Source organism: Felis catus, chromosome B1, assembly GCF_018350175.1.
Source record: "Felis catus isolate Fca126 chromosome B1, F.catus_Fca126_mat1.0, whole genome shotgun sequence".
Classification (NCBI taxonomy): Eukaryota; Metazoa; Chordata; class Mammalia; order Carnivora; family Felidae; genus Felis; species Felis catus.
In genome coordinates, this window is record NC_058371.1 from 38,309,624 (window position 1) to 38,331,521 (window position 21,898).

The window sequence follows — 21,898 nt, forward strand, 5'->3', positions numbered from 1 at the left end:
AGTCTGAAATGGTTTGTTCTTGAGAAGCCATGCTGACTTGCAGTAATGTTGCATCCTTATCATTCACTTTGTAATTATGCCCAGAATTAATATCAAGCTCACTAGTCTACAGCATCCAGAACTTACACTCTTCTCTAATATTAGAAAGACATATGCCAGTCTTCGGTATTTTCTATGGCTTACAATTTGTCAATAAAAATTGGGTGATTCAGGAGTCTCATTGGTAAATTTCACACTATCATGGAATAGAATTAATGTAGAGGTGAGACATTATTTATGGTTGATAGTTTTTTCATTTTATCTTTATTTCTCCTGGGTTTTAGCTTCTTGTCTTGAGGTTTCATCTTTTAATATTAATTTGTGCAACAAACAGTCCCAAAATAGACAAAACTCCTAGACTTAGAGGACAGAAAACTGGGCAATGAGGATTCATATTTGTTTCTTTTTCAAACCGTGATATAATTGACATTATAACATTATATTAGTTTCAGATGTACAATATGATTCAATATTTACGTAAGAGGATTCATGTTTGAGAGTCACACAGGGGATTTTAGTGGAAGCCACCCATCTCCCCCTTCCTCCCTACTCCAAGCTATTTAGAGATTTATACATAACATCAGTTTTCATCTCTGCCAGGCAGCAGTTTCATTCGTTATCAGCTATCTTGCTTCAGAAAGCCCAAATTGCCAAACATAAAACATCCTCTCAAATATTCAGAAGTTAGGTGATTAGGGTGGAATTTTATTTTTTCATTTTCCAAGTCAACAGATATCATTTTTAACATTAAGTTTGGTTATGATAACAAAGATATATACACTAGGCACCATAAAGCATGATCAGCATTTGCATTTTAGAGCAATAATTACCTTCAGTCCCTCTACTTTGATAAAAAGTGTTAGAATATGGGGATGCAAATGAGTTCTTGAAATTGCTATAAAAAGTTTTGTTCTTTCCCTGCTTAAAGCCCCCTGATGAAGACAGTAGGCCTCCTAAATCTCATCAACATCTTTGTGCAAACACATGTTTTCACAGACGTCAATGAAGGTGAGTCAGAGTTAATAGTTTTGACTTTCTTACCCCTTAATCAAGTACCCTGGTGAAATCTCTCACTGTGGGTTTGTTGTTGTCTTTTTAATGCAAGAGGAGGTTTGGTGTGTTGTTTTGATTTTTAAAGGTATACAGTTGCTTAAATAAGCAAATAAAATTATCCCCCTAAATGATTGAAATTTGTTAGATTTATTTCTTTCTAAAGTTTGTACATTTACATTTATCATATACATATTTTAAATCCTTCACTATTTCACATGATTTCTATTACATAAAAGCCACTTAAATCCAACAGATTTTGTTGTTGTAAAACAACAAATTATCCCCAACTTATAAAAACACAGGAACAGTTATATTCATGAACATTACACAATAGGGAAAAGTACTCTATATATCACAGCGTCTATACATATCAGGTGACTCGCTTGTCTGTTTACATGGTTTAGGTTATTTCAACAAACAAGGTAATATTTATATACAACTATTTTAATAAAAAATAAAGCAATTGTAAAATGTAAACTTAATTTTCAAAATATTCTCTAAACACCTTAGCAATACCCACATAAATTACTGTTCCATTACAAAGATGACCACCATAAATGCCATAATTTTATAGGAGATGGCATTTCTTCAGTCTGGTGGGTGATAAGGAGGAACAGGTTTCCAGTACATAATTCAGTCTCACTAGCTTACTTAAGTCTGCTAATGCTGACAGTTGGACTACTGAAAAGGAGTAGGCTGCTATTTTGTCACTAATTACTTTCACAATTTGCAGGGAGATATGGCACCAGGGCTGCAATGAAACTGCAATGATTGGTGGAGAAAACTTTGAAGGCAAAGGAATGTTGCACATTGCCAAATAGTTTGAGTCACAGTAAATATAACCCAGTTACTAGTTGGAAAAGTCAAAACCTTGTTTTATATTAAAGGATATAAACTACCACCCTTCTGCCTGTCCCACAGTAATCAAGGCTGACAGTATTGGTTCTCCACTTGTGTAAATTTTTGTTCTAGAAATGGGCTCCTAAAACTTGAGGTAGAAGAGAATGCAGGGAGGCATTTAGGCCTTTACCCAACAGCTCTCATCTGACTGAGCAGAAATGCTAAGCAATAAGCTTAGTGTCCTTTGACCCTTCCCACAGAACTGAAACATTACCCATTTTCAGAAATCTGGGTGCAAAGGCAAAGATATCATCCATCCCTTGGTAGAGCTCAATGTGCCAACCTGTTTCTTGCAAAGGCAAAATATATGGTCTTGGCTTCAGTCACAGAATTTTTAAAATACCTTTGTCATATGTCATCCCCAGTGACTCAGTCATTCTCAGAGTTGATATCTTTCCTCAGCAGGGTCAACCCATTAGAAGAGCTGGATTCCTAAAGCTGGGGAATAGCACTGAAATCCAGGATGTGTTTGCTGCTCAGTAGAAGCCCAAGTGGAGTAGAAGGCCAGAAGAGAATCTCCTCTTTGCAGAGAGAATACATTATCACCCTCTGCAGTGCCCCAGTATTCAGGGGTCAGAGCAAGGAGCCTCAGACCTACAGTACTGTCCTTAGCTGAGCTTTCTTGTTAGGACTCTCCTGAGAGTGTCTAAAGACTTATCTATGCAAGCTCACAGGGAAATGGTAACTGAAACCCCAAATTTCTCTCCATTGACCACCATTTTCAGGAATTGAAGTTAAAGTGCTTTTAATAACACTATTAGTGAGAATTTAGCTCTTACCCTGCAATGGGAAATATATTTTAGCTGGGTTCCTTCTCATCTCTATCTTCACTGTCACTGCTGATGGAAAAGTGCTTAACTGTTCAGCATACTTTAATCTGAACTTTCTTACCAGTACAGCTTGAAGGGGAATGTGGACAATTCACACCAATGTTCCTACAGTGTTTTGTTCCTTCTCCATTTGTGCTCCTTTCTCAAAGTAATGATCTCCAGAGCACGCAGCAATGCCACCCCAGAAAATTCAGCCTTCTGGAATGTCCCCATGCTACTGCGGGATGTTGGAGAGCTGCTACTTGTGAATTATAAGAAAGCCTTCAATTTGGTGGATGTGATATATATCCCCTCACATATTTGTTAAAAATGCAATACTTGTCAAAGTCAGACACTAGAGCTCAACTCCTCCCTAGCCCTTAGAAAACATTCCTGTGATGCAGTTTCCACCCCCTTAATTCATCACCTCTTCTACACTCTGGCCCTTTGTGTCTTAAGTTTGTATAACTTAAAACATTCACTATGTGTACATGTGTGCAAGCGTATGTACACATGTGAGAGGCCCAGATATGTGAAACTTTCCCCTTACACACCTAAGGGGACAGTAAACTGGTTATGAATCTCTCAGGAGCGGAGGACTGACCACATATATGTCTATCCTAAATGGAAGTCAACCAGCTCACACACTCCTCCCCCAAAGCCCCCTGACTTCAATTTGGTCTAATTAGTCTTGTTCCTATAACTAAAAAAGTATCCTAATGACATTAAAAAATCAATGTGCATATATACTCTGATACAGTGTATATTACTGTCCACGCCAAATGGTTACTTGGCTTTATAACCTACATGGCTTTATATTAAAAGTCCAAACAGTTCAAATGATTAAGGCCCAAAATGAAACTTTATTTTTGCTACTCCTTTAGTATATGCTTTCTGAATCAAATGAATGTTTTTGCAATTCACTATAATTTTTAGAAAGAAATACACTCTTGCAGAACAAAGACCCTGCTGATCAGTCAGAGTGAATTCACTGCACATCAAGAACAAATTAGGAAATATGATATATTTGCAAAAAGTTTGAGACTGTAGAGTTAATTAAAAAAACTCCAATGTAACTACCAACAGCAGCCTAGAGCTAAAGATTAGTCTTTCATTCCATAACTCCAATTCTCTGAATCAGATACAAAGAATAGGAGACAGTATGTTTAAAAATATACTGTACTCAACCACTCACTCAAACACACTCAGTTGCTGCTTTAAATATACCAAACATGCTGAATAATACACATTTAATCTATTATCTATTTACACACTGTGAGATAAGCAGTAAGCTCAAATAACTAAGGCCAGTGGCTCTTTGGGGAGAGGCAGGAAGAGACCTAAGTATAAAAATATTAAATAAAGATTTAACCTAGTCCATAGCCTGCCCTAAAATTCTTTCACTTGTGACACTAGATGCTAATTTGTACAACTGCAAACCTAGAATATAGTACCTGATCTTGGGAAGCCCTGATATACTTTAGCAATGTAATATTCTTTAAAGTAAAGAGGGTAAGGAGGTGGTGCAAGAAGGGTGGTTCCATCTACTGTAAAATAGACACAGGCACAAAAATGATACTGTGGGCACTTATTTAATTCTTCTGAAAGCTCTATTTGTCTGGACTAATTACAACAATAAAGAACGTGTGCTTTAAAGCACCACATTTTGTAATAAGCCCAAAATTGTCAGTTTGATTTTATGGTTAAGTACTCAGAATACCGAAGTTGTTAAGACTGTATAGGATGCATATTTTTTTTCTTTCTGTAGATCTCAAGTTATAATGAGCTACTTCCTTAGTATTGTACACAGTACACTGAAAGAGTTTCACGAAGTTAGTTCAGGGTCATTTTCGCCCTGGTGGTTCAAAGATCAAAGATGGAATTTTCTAACATAAAGTCTTATTAAAAAGCTAATCAAAATATCATTTAAGTTTAATAAAACAGTACCACTATATATACTTTCAATAACTGCATTATATAATCAATCCTATGAGGTTTTTACTTGCTTTTCATATCATACTGGTTATTAAAAATAAATTTGATATACATACACCATATACTGATATACAGTCTACACATTGATACATATACATATATATATACAACTATAAATACCCACAATACAACATTGGCAGGTGACAGAAAGCATTTCTTTTGATGTCTGACAAACTATCTATATGAATATTCTCCAAAAGCCTGCAATACTACAGATACACACATAAATTACAAAGAACAAGCCAAGGACATTTAAGGAAATTGTATATACAATTACTTAACTTGCAATATTTTCTTGCTGTTACATTCAAGCCAACAAGCTATCATGCAGATTCAAGTATTTACTGACATTCTCTCTGTGAAGATATTCTCTTTGCATGCAAAGGGGCATTATGTCCTAAGCAGAATGCTGCACACTTGTTTTTGGATACTATAGGTACAAAAGGAGAATGGCAATGGCTTTGGACTTCAGTTTCCCTTTAAAAGTGAGACATTGAAAAGGAATCTGAGAGGAAAAGCAATGACAAAGCACCTCCCTATCACTTGTTGGGATTATTTTGTGGTGAACTACTGACCTTTAAAGTCCTCCAAGTGACTTGACAGTATAAAATGTCAAAAGGCTGATGGAGATATCTGTTGACCTGAAGCAGACTAGTGGCCTGACCTGGCCTAGAAGAGACAGCCAGAAAGCTTTGGGGCAAGGTAGACCCAGAAGCTCATCTGCCTACAAAGCTGACTGATCTTTTTTTCTTGTCAGAGTAACTTCAATGTTGAGAAAAGCAGATGCTATTTAAACCCAAAGTCACACTATTAATCATTAACTAAACTCTACTTTTAACAATTTTTAGGATACCACTTTGGTTCTTTGTTTAACAGTATTAATTTTACAACTGGAAAAAAATGTCATTTGAAAAGTAAAGATATTGTTCGCTGCTGAAATTAAGGAAGGTGGCTACCAATGTGCTGTAAACTTGACCAGGTCCCTAAGAGCTAAAGTAAAGAAATTTGGACCTACAAGACTAAGAAACTCCCTGTGAAATCTGGCTTAAAAAAGCTTAACTAGGGGGCGACTGGCTGGTTTAGTCGGTGGAGTGTGCTACTCTTGATCTTGGGATTGTGAGTTCGAGCCCCACATTGGGTGTAGATATTACTCAGAAATAAAATCTAAAAAAAAAAGAAGGCTTTATTGATGACTACACGGTAAATGCCAAAGGAATTAAAATTCCAATGACAACTAACTATATCCAAGAAAGTCTTGCTAGTAAGACAATAGAGAAACTTCTTAAAGGTCAATTTTCTTCCCATTGTCTATGATCAGGAGTAAAGGCAGAGAAACGGTACAACTCATAGCCAAATACGGCCCCACCTTACTTAAGAAAAGCTTCTCAAGCTTTTTATATCAGAGGGAGTAGCAGGCAAGGACCAGCAGAAAACTCTACAACTTTGTGTTTAGGCAGCAAAGGGCCTCCTTTACTGCTGGTTATATAAATTCTTCTCCAGCCTCAGATGTTCTGTGGTTTGGCCACAGGGTGAAATACAAACTCAAGAGACCACCTATAGCTTGGCCTTAGAAAGCCAGCCAATTTTGCTTTTCCAGAATGAATTCTCTCAATCACTTCTGACTGAGGACAGAAATCCTCATCTTCTGAATTAGGATAACAGAAGTATAGACGTTCTTGTACAGTTGCTTTCTACCTTCTTTACCGAAGAGCAATAGGAACTATAGTTCTACCAGAGGACTCTCTAACATGTTGGTTTTACTTGAGATTAATTAAAATACATGGAAGTATTGCTTGGTTTAACTAGACATTGCTAAGAGTTACCAAAATGTTTCTAAAAAGCACACTTCAAACAATGGCTATGGCATGGCAATAAAATGAGGACTCTGCATGCTAGTAATTAAGTTTTGATTGCTAACAAGGGATTTCTGAGACCTCCTGTGAAAGTCAACATGTGAGGTGGGGAAACAAACCCCAAAACACTCAAAGATTTTATACACGGACCACTTCTATGGTCAATTTGCAACAAGACTACCATCAAGATGTTTTGATGAGTATCAAGACTTTGTATATAAAAAATAATATTACATGTATTTATGTGAAGGAGAATATAATAATTTATCACATGGAGAGAAATCCCAAGGCTCCTGATGCTAAGGTATGGGTGAGGAGTGGGGATGGGAAGAGGGGGAGTACCTTTAGAAGGTAAGGAGGAGGTGAGGCAGCAGGCTTGGAATAGCTGTGAAAGGAAATGTCTTCAATTTCTTCTGACTTGATACTATAGGAAAGAAATGATCACAAAGGAAAATGTGGTTGGCTATGGGCAAGACTCTTAGAATCTAGTTGAATCAGGGGCCATTTCCTCCTATTACTGGATAAACTCTTGGTCTGCTAGGTGCACTGACAACAGACAGAGGTATTCTCAACCCATCCCGGGAAGATGGGCAACATCATGCCAAGGCAATCTGGGATTCTGGCTCAAAGAAAAACCTTCTGCAGTTGTTTTTAAAAGAGAAACTGCAAACACAGCTTCAAAGTGTCCTTCTCACCCATTTATCTATTAGCATATCCAGAAATTCCTGTAGCTAACATTAGTGAGTTGTATAATAGGAATAATGCTGTAATGGTGCTGATTCTAACTGAGCATGTTAGAACTACTCTAAATGTCAGAAATACTGCAGCATGGTACCATTTCATGTCTATTATATACTGTAAGTAAAATACATAGAGACATTCTATATACACAGACACAGTCACACTATTGACAAACACATTCAAGCCAATCAGGGATGTTTATTTTTCTTTAGTTACTGAAGCTCAGAGATGACATGGCTAGGTATTTCTCTCTTGCTTGGTATAAATATATTATACAGAAAACAAACACACTAATTATTCAGATTCAAGGAAGAAAGATGACTCCTCCTTTGTGCAAATCTTGGATTTGGTCAGAAGCTACAAAAATGAATCAGGTGCACGGGGCCATGTCGTAATTACCTTGTTTTTCGGTTTTGACACACAAATTTAGTCATTGTCTTTACATAAACAAGATAGACGGTTAGGGTGAGTTTTTCAAAGGTATGGCAAAAACTTCTCACAAAGCAAGCAACTACAACCTTAGAGAAGGGTTTCTCTCTTTTGGGCAGTAGCAAATATGGGCATTTATATAGGTAAAGTAAATGTTATTACTAATCTTATAATTAAGATTATAATTACTTAATCTTATAATTAAGTGCTGGTACATCAGAACAATATACTACTAGAAACCACCATGGTTTAATAGCAGATTTTCTCTAATTCACTGGAACCATGCTATTCCTGCAGAGTCCCTGTTTCTTTGGTCATAGTGCCTTTAATAAACTGAGTAGAACTAGAGCAAATTGTGTGGGAGGTAAAAGAGTATTCAAAGTGATTCCATTAGTTCAGAAGTCATGGAGATTATAGTTTTAAGGATCACAAACATTCAAGGTTTCAAAATCAGAAAGTTCTAACTCAGGGCTCAATTTTCACTTTTTCTTCCACTACACGAGAATATGTTGTCACCCTAAATTTCAAAGGGACCAGCACTGGAACAAATTCGTGACTGTAACTATTCTGAATAGATAGAAAATACTGACTCAAAATTAGGTACTTTATTTAGGAGAAAGTTCAGTAGCAGCAGAATGAACTGGCTATCAAAGAGATCATGAGATAAGAATAAACTAACTCTGCATATACAACCAGTAGATTCCTCAGTTTTTCAGCCACAATTCATTTAGATATTATTACTTTCAAATTTATTTTAAAGAATCACATTGTTGAACAACTGCAGCTACTGTTTCCTCTTAATTTGTTTTGTTAAAAACAAAAGGGGTTCCATTTCAACATTATTTTTTTAAGAAGACCCCAATATTTTTACAACCAGGAGATAACACCATGCTTATATATATATATATATATATATATATATATATATATATATACATATATATATATATGTGTGTGTATGTGTGTGTATATATATATATATATATATATATATATATATATGAACGTAATTCCTGAATGGCAGAGTACTGATAGACAGAGATGATTCTGGATTCCTAGCCTAGACCTTGAAGTGAGGTAACAATTTCCTGCACACCAGCCACATGCCTACTACTGCAGCTCCCCAAGAGTCGATTATTGCCACCACCCTTTAAGAAACAAAATGAACTTGGTGTCGTTTTTCCACAACCTTCAATGGCAAAAAGATTCCACTTCCTATTTCCTTCTTTGGCTGAAATGAAATCAACACTTCAAGGAAGCTAATGCACTTCTTTAGTTCTCCAGTCCTCCCATCTTGTTAACACCCCCTTTTCTATGCTTCCAGCAGGGTCAGAACTCAACAATAAGTGCAAAGATATATGCATACCTGCATCACAGTGGACCATCTTGCTTCCCAGAATTGTAATTCTTAATTGAATTTCTGCCAGTGCTCAATTCCACCTCTGTGACTGAGCAACATTTCACATATAAGGGCTTATATTAACCCTGGCTAGAATTTACTCAACTACCAAGTTTGTCCAGTTAAATGTTTCACAATGATTTACATTTTTTAACCTTAGAAAAGTGTAATAGCTGATTTGACAATACATAAAAACTGAGCAGAGTGCAAACAAGAAAAAATAAACAAAGAAAAAGTGACACATAATTCATTCTGAAATCATGATCCCCCTCCCCTTCACAAAAAAAGGTGCATTAGTCATCAAGTAGCAAAAATCATCAAAGCAAAGTAATCAAGAGCAAAGAGACAATCAGTACAGAAACTAACAAAACTATACAATAGAAAAGGTTACTAATGCACCATTTAGTCACAAACTTTTTAAAAATATATTCACGGGTTTACCAGAAAGATCTTGAAAAACTCTATTTTGCTCCATGACCAGTACCTCCTGGTCACAGATCGATTCTAAGTAACTTTTTGCTTAATGCTTGGTGTTTCAGGTCGGTGATCTTTCCTCTCTGACACATTACGCTTGACCTTGGCTGTGACTGGAGATGAATCTGGGTTCAGTGAAGGACTTGAATGTGACTTCTTCAGTCCTGCAGCCTCAATTTCATTGTTACTCAGGAGCTCCTTGCCTCCTTCTTTTAGAATGCTGACATAAATTTCATAACGGGTTTTCTGGAAGGAAAGTCAGAGAAGAATAGTAGTATACTATTCATAAATGCATAGCAGAATCATGCTTCCTGAACACAGGCAGAAGAATGGTGTAAACTGGAGGAGTTATAACCTCTGGTTTTGGGGAAGTGGATGGCTCCTATGGCTCAGTGGTATAGTCACTTGAACTTCCCTCACGTGACCTAGGCCTTCACTTCAGTCTAGCTCGGATATGGTTGTTTACTCTCTTCCCTACTCCCTGATATTCTACAAAGATTCAACTTGAGGAATCTGTCAATGGTGAATCCAGTCTCTGGTTTCCTACATGACAACAATACTGTAGAAGCAGCTCTGGGTTTCCTGCCATTGCTTTTTTATGTTAGGATCACGAATTTCTCAGAGCACTATGGTTTCTCACAAACTTCAAATTACTTTCTGATGTTTTTCTCAATTGTACACATTTTTTTCATCAACTATTTCTTGAGTATCTATGGTGATTTAAACAGCTCCTAGATTCTCCTAACTCTGTGTATCTTTGTCTAGAAATAACTGAAGTGAACATTGCAGAGATTTTTGTTTTCTCTAACCCTAATTGGTGCTTTTTTGGTTTGATCTGGGTCTATAAACTATAGAACTGTATACTAAACTATGTACTACATATATATATATATATATATATATATGCATATATGTATGCAAATTACAGACAGGTCTCAGATTCTTGATTTGATGGATTCTAGTCAAAATAAGACTTTCACCATACTGCTTTGACACACGAATGATTTATAAGAAAGCCCAAAGTGTTCTAGTTCTTTTGTTTTTACATTTTTTATTTATTTATTAAAAAAAATTTTTTTTTTCAACGTTTATTTATTTTTGGGACAGAGAGAGACAGAGCATGAACGGGGGAGGGGCAGAGAGAGAGGGAGACACAGAATCAGAAACAGGCTCCAGGCTCTGAGCCATCAGCCCAGAGCCTGACACGGGGCTCGAACTCCCGGACCGCGAGATCGTGACCTGGCTGAAGTCGGACGCTTAACCGACTGCGCCACCCAGGCGCCCCTGTTTTTACATTTTTTAAAAAATGTTTATTTACTTTTGAGAGAGAGACAGAGCACGAGTCGGGGAGGGGCAGAGAGAGAGGGAGACACAGAATCTGAAGCAGGCTCCAGGCTCCCAGCTGTCAGCTCAGGGCCCAATGTAGGGCTCAAACTCATGAGCTGTGAGATCAGGACCTGAGCTGAAGTCGGACGCTTAATCGACTGAGCCACCCAGGCACCCCTAAAGTGTTCTATTTCTAAACAAGATGACATTTCAGTTATAAACTGTCCCAACAAATGCAGGCAAATTCTGTTATGATTTCAGTCTTTTAAGGGTTTTCCTGATCAGACTGAGATTATGTACATCTTAGTTTTAAGTTAATAATTATGAAGTTGAAGCTACTTGAGGTCACTCTTTTAAACTGTTTTTGTTCAAGAGTGGGAAAGAGCTTCTAGTAATTAAGCTTGCTCTGGGTTTGGTCAGTATCTATGTGGGGATGCCAAGCTTTGCTTGATGGTGATAATGTAGTTTATATGGAGTGCTCACATGCTAATTTCAGGTCATTAATACAATAACAATATAAAATTGGTACATTATTATCCCTGTTTTACAATAAAGGAGATAGAGGCAGAGAGAAGTCTAAAGTCAGAGTTTTCAAAGAAGTAAAGCTGGGATTTGACGTCAAGAAATCTGACTCCAATCCACCAATAATGAAGCAACAGAAAGAGAAATAAAGAAACTGATCCCATTCACAACTGCACCAAGAACCATAAAATACCTAGGAATAAACCTAACCAAAGATATAAAAGACCTGCATGTGAAAACTATAGAAGCTTATGAAGGAAAATGAAGATACAAAAAATGGAAAAACATTCCATGCTCATGGACTGGAAGAATAAATATTGTTAAAATGTCAATATTACCCAAAGCAATCTACACATTCAATGCAATCCCAATCAAAATTGCACCAGCATTCTCCTCAAAGTTAGCACAAACTATCCTAAAATTTGTATGAAACCACAAAAGACCCCGAATAACCACAGTAATATTGAAGAAGAAAACCAAAGTGGGAGGCATCACAATCCCAGACTTTAGCATCTACTATAAAGCTGTAATCATCAAGAGAGTATGGTATTGGCACAAAAACAGACACATAGACCAATGGAATAGAATGGAGAACCCAGGATTGGCCAACAATCTTTGACAAAGCAGGAGAGAATATCCAATGGAAAAAAGACAGTCTCTTTAACAAATGGTGCTGGGAGAACTGGACAGCAACATGCAGAAGAATGAAACTAGACCATTTTCTTACACCATACAAAAAAAATTCAAAATGGATGAAGGACTTGAATGTGAGACAGGAAACCCTCAAAACCCTAGAGGAGAAAGCAGGAAAAAACCTCCTTGACCTCAGACACAGCAATTTCTTACTTGACACATTTCCAAAGACAAGGGTATTAAAAGCAAAAATGAACTATTGGGACCTCATCAAGATAAAGGGCTTCTGCACTACAAAGGAAACAATCAACAAAACTAAAAGGCAACCGATGGAATGGGAAAAGATATTTGCAAATGACATCTCAGATAAAGGGCTAGTATCCAAAATCTATAAAGAACTCACCAAACTCCACACCTGAAAAACAAATAATCCAGTGAAGAAAAGGGCAGAAGACATGAATAGACACTTCTCCAAAGAAGACATCCAGATGGCCAACAGACACATGAAAAGATGCTCAATGTCACTCTTCATCATGGAAATACAAATCAAAACCACACTGAGATAATACCTCACGCTGGTCAGAGTGGCTAAAATGGCCAAATCAGTAGACTATAGATGCTGGTGAGGATGTAGAGAAGCGGGAACCCTCTTGCACTGTTGGTGGGCATGCAAACTGGTGCAGCCACTCTGGAAAACAGTGTGGAGATTCCTCAAAAAATTAAAAATAGAACTACCTTATTACCCAGCAATAGCACTGCTAGGAATTTACCCAAGGGATACAGGAGTGCTGATGCATAGGGGCACATGTACCCTAATATTTATAGCAGCACTTTCAACAATAGCCAAATTATGGAAAGAGCCTAAATGCCCATCAGCTGACGAATGGATAAAGAAGATGTGGTTTATATGTACAATGGAATACTACTTGGCAATGAGAAAGAATGAAATCTGGCCATTTGCAGCAACGTGGATGAAACTGGAGGGTATTATGCTAAGTGAAATAAGCCAGGCAGAGAAAGACAGATACCATATGTTTCACTCATACGTGGATCCTGAGAAACTTAACAGAAGACCATGGGGGAGGGGAAGGGGGAAAAAACGTTACAGAGAGGGAGGAGGAAAACCATAAGAGACTCTAAATACTGAGAACAAACTGAGGGTTGATGGGGGGAGGGGAAAGTGGGTGATGGGCACTGAGGAGGGATGAGTACTGGGTGGGATGAGTACTGGGTGTTGTATGGAAACCAATTTGACAATAAATTATATTTAATTAAAAAAAAAGAAATCTGAATCCAGAACCCATTGTCTTAAGAATATATTTTCTCTCTGGATATGAAAAAAATATATATATATATACATATATATATATATATATTTTTTTTAGGATGACTAGTCTGACAGAGGCTGTTGGTGTAACCAATTTAAAGGCATTTTCAACCTCCTCTACTCCTATGTTCCTCCCACTACAAAGGTAACTCCCACTAAAAAACATGAATGCTTTCCCAGCCCCATGTGCAGCTAAGATAGATCATGTGATAGTCTTGCCAATGATATGTAAGGAGAAGTCTAATGGGGAGCTTCTGGGAAAGTGATCTGGCTTTCTCATAAAGAGGCCAGGCTTTAGGTGCAAGCTCCCTTTTCTCTTATCTCTTCCTTGACATGCATGTGATTGCTATAATGGTACCTTGTGCACTGGGGCAGCAGGCATGAAGACAAAAGGACCACATGCTAACTTGAGGAAAAATGGAAAGAAACAGCCTGGGTTCTTGATGATACAATGAGCTGGATCCAACTCCATGATTCCCTACCACCTCTGAATATCTTGTTAAGTATGAATAATAAATATCCTTAGGGTTTAAGCCATTAAGGCATTGTCAAATGCAGCTAAAAGCATTACTGATACACATTCTAATCTTAATAAAGTAACAAAGTAAATGAATAAAATATGAATAAAATACTAAGCTTATCTCTGAAAGCTACAAAAAGGCTTAGTAAGGGCATTTGTAATAAAAATGTCATCAGTATTACACATCAGTCTGTGTATCAGTGAAATGGGGGGATTAACCAGACATCTAAAGGGCATACTAGATCAAAGGGCATACAATCAAAATATTAAAACTCTGCTGACTAGTAATAAATTTACACTTAAAAAACCCCAGTTTCCTTTTGATCAAGAATATTCCAGTCATGTTTACATGGTTCCAGTGGATGAACCTGTTCATGATAATTCCAGTAAAGTACCCTTGGACTGATTTATTTGGGGGAAGAGATCAGTCCGTGAACGAAGCTTAGCAAAGGAATTCCTTTGTGTTATATTCTATCACAGCTTCACAAATGGATCGAACCCATGAATCCAGTGGCCGAAAAAGAGATGCATGTCAAATACTGAGAACACTGGTGGGGAGAGGGCTGAGTCCTGCATAAGTGAATCGTGACTGGTGGGGACAGCAGGGCAACAGGCGTGAGCATCCCCCCCACAGCATGGGAAACCTAAGGTCCGGCGCCCGGCGCCCAGCTCCCATTCCCCGCTTCCTGCCACACAGGGACGCTGGCTGCCACCAGTGTTCAGTTTAGCGTGCTGTGTGAATGAGGAGAGCCACCTCTAGATACAGGAGGCTAGGATTTCATCAGCTCTTTGATTAGAACACCAAAAGGCGGGCACTTCTCCTATGGCTGTCACGCCATTCCTGCTGACCAGTTCAAGCATGTACGAAACAGAGGACTCGCGTGTTCGCGGTAAATGAGGTATGATCAAGGCGCCTTCTTCAGGAATTAGGCAGTTCGTGAGATATGAACTGTTTTAGTCTGTCCAGGTATTGTGCATAAAGTTCTATGTCATTGTGTCCAGCCCCTTCCACCCAGAGGGGCTCCACGGCTCGGGGACAGCACTCGTAAATGGCCAGGCTGTGGGAGAAGAGTTTTAATACTTTGATTGTCTGGTTGGTCTAACACAGAGCCTAGCTGACTTTCCTTCTATGAAGACCTCCTTGTAGGGCTTTTTTAAAGTACTTGTACATATTTGCAATTGCATTGTGCATAGATTCTTAATCGGTAGTTTTCTTTTGTCAGGCTACAAGACAAACTGCGGACCCCTCATTTGTAATGTAAATGATTGAATACATTTTGTTAATGTTTTTATTCCTATGCTTTGCTATTAAAATTTTGTTATAACATTTCCAAGACAAAAAAAAAAGAATCACAAGTTTATGCTTTTAAGAATTTATGTAATTAAAACTTCACTAAACTAATCTTTTCAGTTTAGGAGTTACTTGGGTTTTGACACTGGAGCTGCACCAAGTAAGCCTCAGAAACAGAAGACACTTAAAAATTGCTACACTGATCATCTTGGTTGGGGGTTTGGGTTTGGGGGTTCCTTGGTTTTATTTTCATTTTTCTTTTCAAATTTAAAAGCCTTAAATGCACTGTAAGCCTCAGATTGTTGTACAGCAGGATTGTGAATGATTGCCAGTCTTTGTACCATGGTGTGGAGACAGCATGGTGGCTGGCCATGGAATAAAGGAAGCATGGATCAGAAAAAAATAAAGAAATAAAAAAATAAAGGGCATACTAGTTCTAATGTCCTATTCATTCTAAAAATTTATTATTTTAATCTTTTCCTAACTTCTTGGTGGCAAGATTAAAGTACAGGAAAGTACTCCCAATATGAACAACCTTTAGTAAAACGATCTAAAGGCAGTTTGAAAATAGATTCAGAAAACCAGTAGAAGGCATATTATTTCATGAAGCTGGGGTATTTACCTTAAAATTTTTTTTTTAGCATTTATTTATTTTTGAGAGACAGACTGAGATAGAGCACAAGAGGGGGAGGGCCGGGGAGGGGGCACAGAGGCCAAAGCAGGCTCCAGGCTCTGAGCTGTCAGCACAGGGCCTGATATGGGGCTTGAACCCATGGACTGTGAGATCATGACCTGAGCCAAAGTCGAATGCTTAAACAATTGAGCCACCCAGATGCCCCAGTTTCATGAAGCTGGGGGATTTATGCAATAAAAGGAGTATGAAAGACAAATTTTTGAGATGACCTGAAAGGGGACAAAAGGAGAGAAGATGACAGGATCAATTTTCTACTAGTCTTTGAAGGAACTGATACTACTAGGAAAATTCACCTGAAAAATAAATGAAGGAAAAACCATTTCAAACACTCATGCTACAGCTCAACCTGCAAAGCTATTGTCCCAGATAAATTACATCAATGTGTCAGTCAACAAATAAAAAGAATAGCACTGGTGAAAAACAAAGACAAAGCAAAAGCTAAGGATGAAAGAGGATTGGAAAATAAGTTTTCAGTTGTTGTTAAGAGAAATAAGGAAAAGAAGGTGATGTGTATTTATAAACTTCCAAATGGCTGTGCTTGGTTTCAGGTTAAAAGGATTTACAGGGACAGAAGCTACTAAACCCAGTGATGCAGCTTTGTTTTGTAGCATTCTCTAACACGAAACCAAATTGTCTTCAAAATATTTTAGAAAACATCTATCTTAGAACTATTTGTGAATATTGGTTTCAGCCATATTCTTCTGAGATTACAGATTCATTCAAATATGTAAATCTCTATCTATCTAGATTGGGGCTAACAAAAAAGATTGTCTTTGAGTAGAGAAACACAGCTCTGCATGAAGCCCTAAAGAGCAATGGGAATGAACGTAACTTTAACAGTCTCGGGGAGGAGTTAAGATGGCAGAGAAGCAGGGGGACCCTGGGAGTTCCTTGTTCCTTAAACACAGTTGTATTGAGGTCAGATAACTTGGAACACCCAGGAAAAGGATCTACAGACTGGAAGAAGGATCTCCACAGTTGAGGGCGACAGTGTGGCAGGTGAGAGGTATGTAGAAGTGAACTGGGGGAGAGAAAACGGTGGTGTTGCAGAAGGGGAAGGAACTCTTTCCCTGGAGAGACAAAGGAAAAGAAAAAAAGAGGGTTGAAAGAGTGTGGTGTCAGGTTTGCACGAGAGGAAAACGTTTTTGGACCACAGACTGGGGTGCAAGAAGCACTGAGTGTTGCAGGTTTATTTGCAAACATCTGGAGCTCAAACTCAAGAGGTTTTGGAAGTGCACAACTTCCTCTGGAACAGATCTGTGGTGCATGCTCCTGAGGAGAAGGCAGCTGGTCCTGGAGTGCTTAGTGTGGTGTAGGAATATACGGACACCCTGGGAGACAACATTCCCCTTCCTGGAGTACTTTTGGAAGACGGTATATTGCCTCTCCAAAGACAAAAGACCCTGTGGGCATAAGCACAAGGCCTTTCATTGGCAGGGGACAGAGGCACACCCAGAGGGCATATAATCTTTTTGCTGCTTTCAGCAGTGCTGTAGATTCTGTGCACTGCGCAGTTGTGGGACCGTTTTTCTGGGACAAGGACATCAAACACAGTATGGAGAGGCTCTACTTCAGAGAAGGGGAGCTGATCTGCCTGGTGCCAGACTTTGGGTTTTATATCCCAGCCACGAGTCAAAGAAAAAACACAGGAGAGTTGTGGCAGAGGGCAAGCTGACTGCCCTTGCAGTCTGTGAGGGCTGCCTAAATAGTGGGAGGTGTGAGAACCCCTGCCTCAGGATGAGAGAGTCCAAGGGGCCATTTTCTGCTCAACACGAATATGGTGGGACTTCAGAGAGCAGCATAGTGGCCCCCAGTGTAGTCTGGACCCCCTTACACCAAACCCAACCCCCCTGTGCCTGGTAACGGCTTATAACTGGGACAGGACTGACTCTGAGCCAATGCAGTGAGCCTCTGCTCCAGAAGACCACCATAGGTAGCACCCTGTATACTAAAAATCGAGTCCTTCAAAAGGACATCTGCAGTTCTGGTGGAATTAGGACCAGATTTATTCTTTTTTTTTCTTTCTTCTTTTATTCTTTTGGAATCAGGCTCAAAGTTTCTTGTTTGTTTGTTTGTTTGTTTGTTTTCATTTACTTTCATTTCTCTCTCTCTTTTTTTGATGAGGGTTCTTTTTTTCTTTTTTCTTCTTTTTTCCCACCTTTCTCTTTCTTTGGATCAGCCTTATAGTTTTCTTATTCTCTCTCTCTGTGTGTGTGTGTGTGTGTGTGTGTGTGTGTGTTGGTGTTGTTCTCTTTCCTTTTCTCTTATTTTAGGGTCAGGCTTTTTTTCCACTATTTTTTCCAGTGTCATGTTAACAAACAAATCAAATCATACCTAGGTAAAGGTCTGAACACTCCACACTGCAAGCAAGGAGGATCTCTGCAGAGGACAGACCACTGGGAAAGAGCAGCCAAAACACAACAGCAGAGTGCACACAGCATACACCAGAAACATTCTGAAGTGCCAGGCCCTGGACAGTATATGGACCCTTTAATATAGCATTAATCTCAGGTGCAGGAAACATAACAAGCTTTTAAAACATGGCAAAGATAGGTAATTAACCAAAATGACAACACAGAGTAATTCTCCCCAAAAGAAAGGTAAAGAAGAAATCACAGTCAAGGATGTGCTCAAAACAGATATAAGCAATATATCTGTTTCTAAAAAGAAAAATTCTTGCTGCAGAGATCAAAGACCTAAAATTAGTCAGGATGAAATTCAAAAAATGCTATAACTGAGATGCAGAAAAAGGTCAACACCACCACATATCATAGTGAAACTTGCAAAATACAAAGATAAAGAGAGAATTCTGAAAGCATTTAGGGACAAAAGTCCTTACCTACAAGCATAGACACATAAGGTTAGCAGCATACCTGCCCACTGAAACTTGGCAGGCCAGAAAGGAGTGGGAGGAAATATTCAGTGTGCTGAATGGGAAAAATATGCAGCCAAGAATTCTTTATCCAGAAAGGCTGTCATTCAGAATAGAAGAGATAGAGTTTCACAACCAAAAAGTAAAGGGGTTCTTGATCACTAAACCAGCCCTGCAAGAAATTTTAAGGGGGACTTTTGAGTGGAGAAAACAAAACAAAACAAAACAAACAAATAAACAAACAAACACCAAAAGAAAAGAGGAAGACAAAGCAACAAAGGCCACAAAGGATGAGACCACATCACCAGAAACACCAACTCTACAGGTAAAACAAAGGCACTATATACATATCTTTCATTAATCACTATGAATGTAAATAACTAAATGCTCCAATCAAAAGATACAGGGTATCAGAAAGGATAAAAACACAGATCTGGGGCATTTGGATGGCTCAGTTGGTTAATTGTCTGACTTCTACACAGGTCGTGATCTCATGGTTTATAAGCTCAAGCCCCATGTTGGGCTCTGCGCTGATGAAGTGGAGCCTGCTTGGGATTCTTTCTCTCTCTCTCTCTCTCTTTTTCTCTGTCCCTCTCCAACTTGCATTCTCTCTCAAAATAAATAAATTTCAACCCTCTCCTAAAGTATCAGAGACTCATTTTGGGCCAAAAGAAACATGCAGATTTAAAGTGAGGGGATGGAGAACCACCTATCATGCTGATGGATGTCAACAGAAAGCTGGAGTAGTCATACTTACATCAGACAAACTAGATTTTGAAACAAGTACTGTGACGAGAGAGGAAGTGGGTATTATTCATAATTAAGGGGTCTATCCATCAAGAGAATCTAATGACTGTAAATATTTATGCCCCCAATCCAAATATATAAATCAATTAATCACAAATATAAAGAAACTCATTGATAAAAATACTGTAATAGTAGGGGACTTTAATAGCTAACAGTAATGGACAGATCATCTAAGCAGAAAATCAACAAGGAAACAATGGGTTTGAAAGACACACTGTATCAGACAGATCTAACAGATATATTCAGAACGTTTCATCCTAAAGCAGCAGAACACACATTCTTCTTGAGTACACATGGAACATTCTCCAGAATAGACTGCATGCTGGGTCACAACTCAGTCCTCAACAAAAAGATTGAGATCATACCATATCTATTTTTGCATCACAACAGTATGAAACTTGAGATCAGCCACAAGAAAAAACTTAGAAAGTCCTCAAATATGTGGAGGCTAATGAACATCCTATTGAAGAATGAAAAGGGTTCACCCAGAAATTAAAGGAAAAAAAAACATGGAAGCCAATGAAAATGAAAACATGACAGAACAAAACCTTTGGGATGCAGCAAAGGCAGTCCTAAGAGTAAAGTACATTGCAATTCAGGCCTATCTCAAGAAGCAAGAAAGGTCCCAAAGACACAACCTAACCTTACCCCTAAAGGGGCTAGAAAAGGAGCAGCAAATAAAGCCTAAATCCAACAGAAGAAGGGAGATAATAAAAATTAGAGCAGAAATAGATAATATAGAAACAGAAAGAAAACCACAGTAGAACAAATCAAAGAAACTAAATCCTGGTTCCTTGAAAGAATAACAAAATTGATAACCCTGTAGCCAAACTTATCAAAGAGAGATGGCCCAAATAGATAAAATCATGAATGAAAGAGGAGCAATCACAACCAACACTACAGGCATACAAACAATTATAAGAGAATACTATGAAAAATTATATACCAACAAACTGGGCGATCTAGAAGAAATGGACAAATTCATAAACATTTACACACTACCAAAACTGAAACAGGAAGAAAGAGAAAATTTGAACAGACCCATAACCAGCAAAGAAATTAAATCAGTTATCAACAATCTCCAAATAAATCAGAGTCTTGGGCCAGATGTCTTCCCAGGGAAATTCTACCAGACATTTAAAGAAGAGTTAATACCTATTCTTCTCAAATTATTCATAAAATAGCAAAGGAAGGAAAGCTTGCAAACTCCCTCTGCGAAGCCAGCATTACCAAACCACTGATTCCAAAACCAAAGACCCTACTCAAAAGGAGAAGTACAGGTCAATATCCCTGATGAAACTGGATGCAAAATTTCTCAACAAGATACTAACAAATTGAATTCAACAGTACATTAAAAGAATTATTCACCATGAACAAGTGGGATTTATTAACGGGCTTCAGGGCTGGTTCAATACTCTCAAATCAATCAATATGATAGACAACATTAATAGAAAGGATAATAACCCTATGATACTCTCAAAAGATCCAGGAAAACATTTGACAAAACACAGCATCCATTCTTGATAAATACCCTCGGCAAAGTAGGGGTAGATGGTACACACCTCCACATCATAAAGGTCATATGAAAGACCTACAGGTAATATCATCTTTAAATGGCGAAAAACTGAAAGCCTTTCTCCTATGGTCAGGAACAAGACAAGGATGCCCACTTGCATTATTACTATTCAACATAGTATTAGAAGTCTTAGCCTCAGTAATCAAACACCAAAAATAAATAAAGGGCATACAAATTGGCAAGGAAGATCAAACACTTTGTATTTGCAGATGACATGATACTCTATGTAGAAAACTTGAAAGACTCCACCAAAAACCTGCTAGAATACATGAATTCAGCAAAGTTACAGGATATAAAATCACAACATGTAGAAATCAGTTACATTTCTTTCTTTTTTTTTAAGTTTATATATTTATTTTGAGAGAGAGAAAGAGAGGAAGGGAGGGAGGGAGAGAACACAAGCAGGAGAGGGGAGGAGATAGAGGTAGAGAGAACCCCAAGCAGGACCTCTGCATTGTCAGCGTGGAGCCTGACACAGGGCTCGAACCTATGAACCGTGAGTCAAATTGACCTGAGTCAAAATTAAGAGTTGGACATTTATCTGACTGAGTCATCCAGGTGCCCCAGAAGTCTGTTACATTTCTATACAGCAATAATAAAACAGCAGAAAAAGAAATCAAGGAATCCATCCCATTTAT

The 21,898-nt window shown here is 38.2% G+C and overlaps 1 protein-coding gene across 20 annotated transcripts in view; it reads right to left on the reverse strand.

Annotated features, from left to right (window-relative positions):
* Window positions 1-723: 723 nt before the first annotated feature.
* The window catches only part of PSD3 (pleckstrin and Sec7 domain containing 3), a 785,560-nt gene continuing 764,385 nt past the window's right edge, over window positions 724-21,898 (reverse strand). For 17 of the 20 annotated variants that reach the window (XM_045055432.1, XM_045055440.1, XM_023252529.2 and 14 more), the window contains one exon: window positions 724-9,938. In XM_045055432.1, coding sequence (XP_044911367.1) covers window positions 9,723-9,938 — 216 coding nt within the window. In that variant the 3' untranslated portion in view covers window positions 724-9,722. The remainder of the gene's footprint in view (window positions 9,939-21,898) is intronic. The other 3 variants (XM_045055442.1, XR_006596485.1, XR_006596486.1) reach the window with 3 other exon arrangements.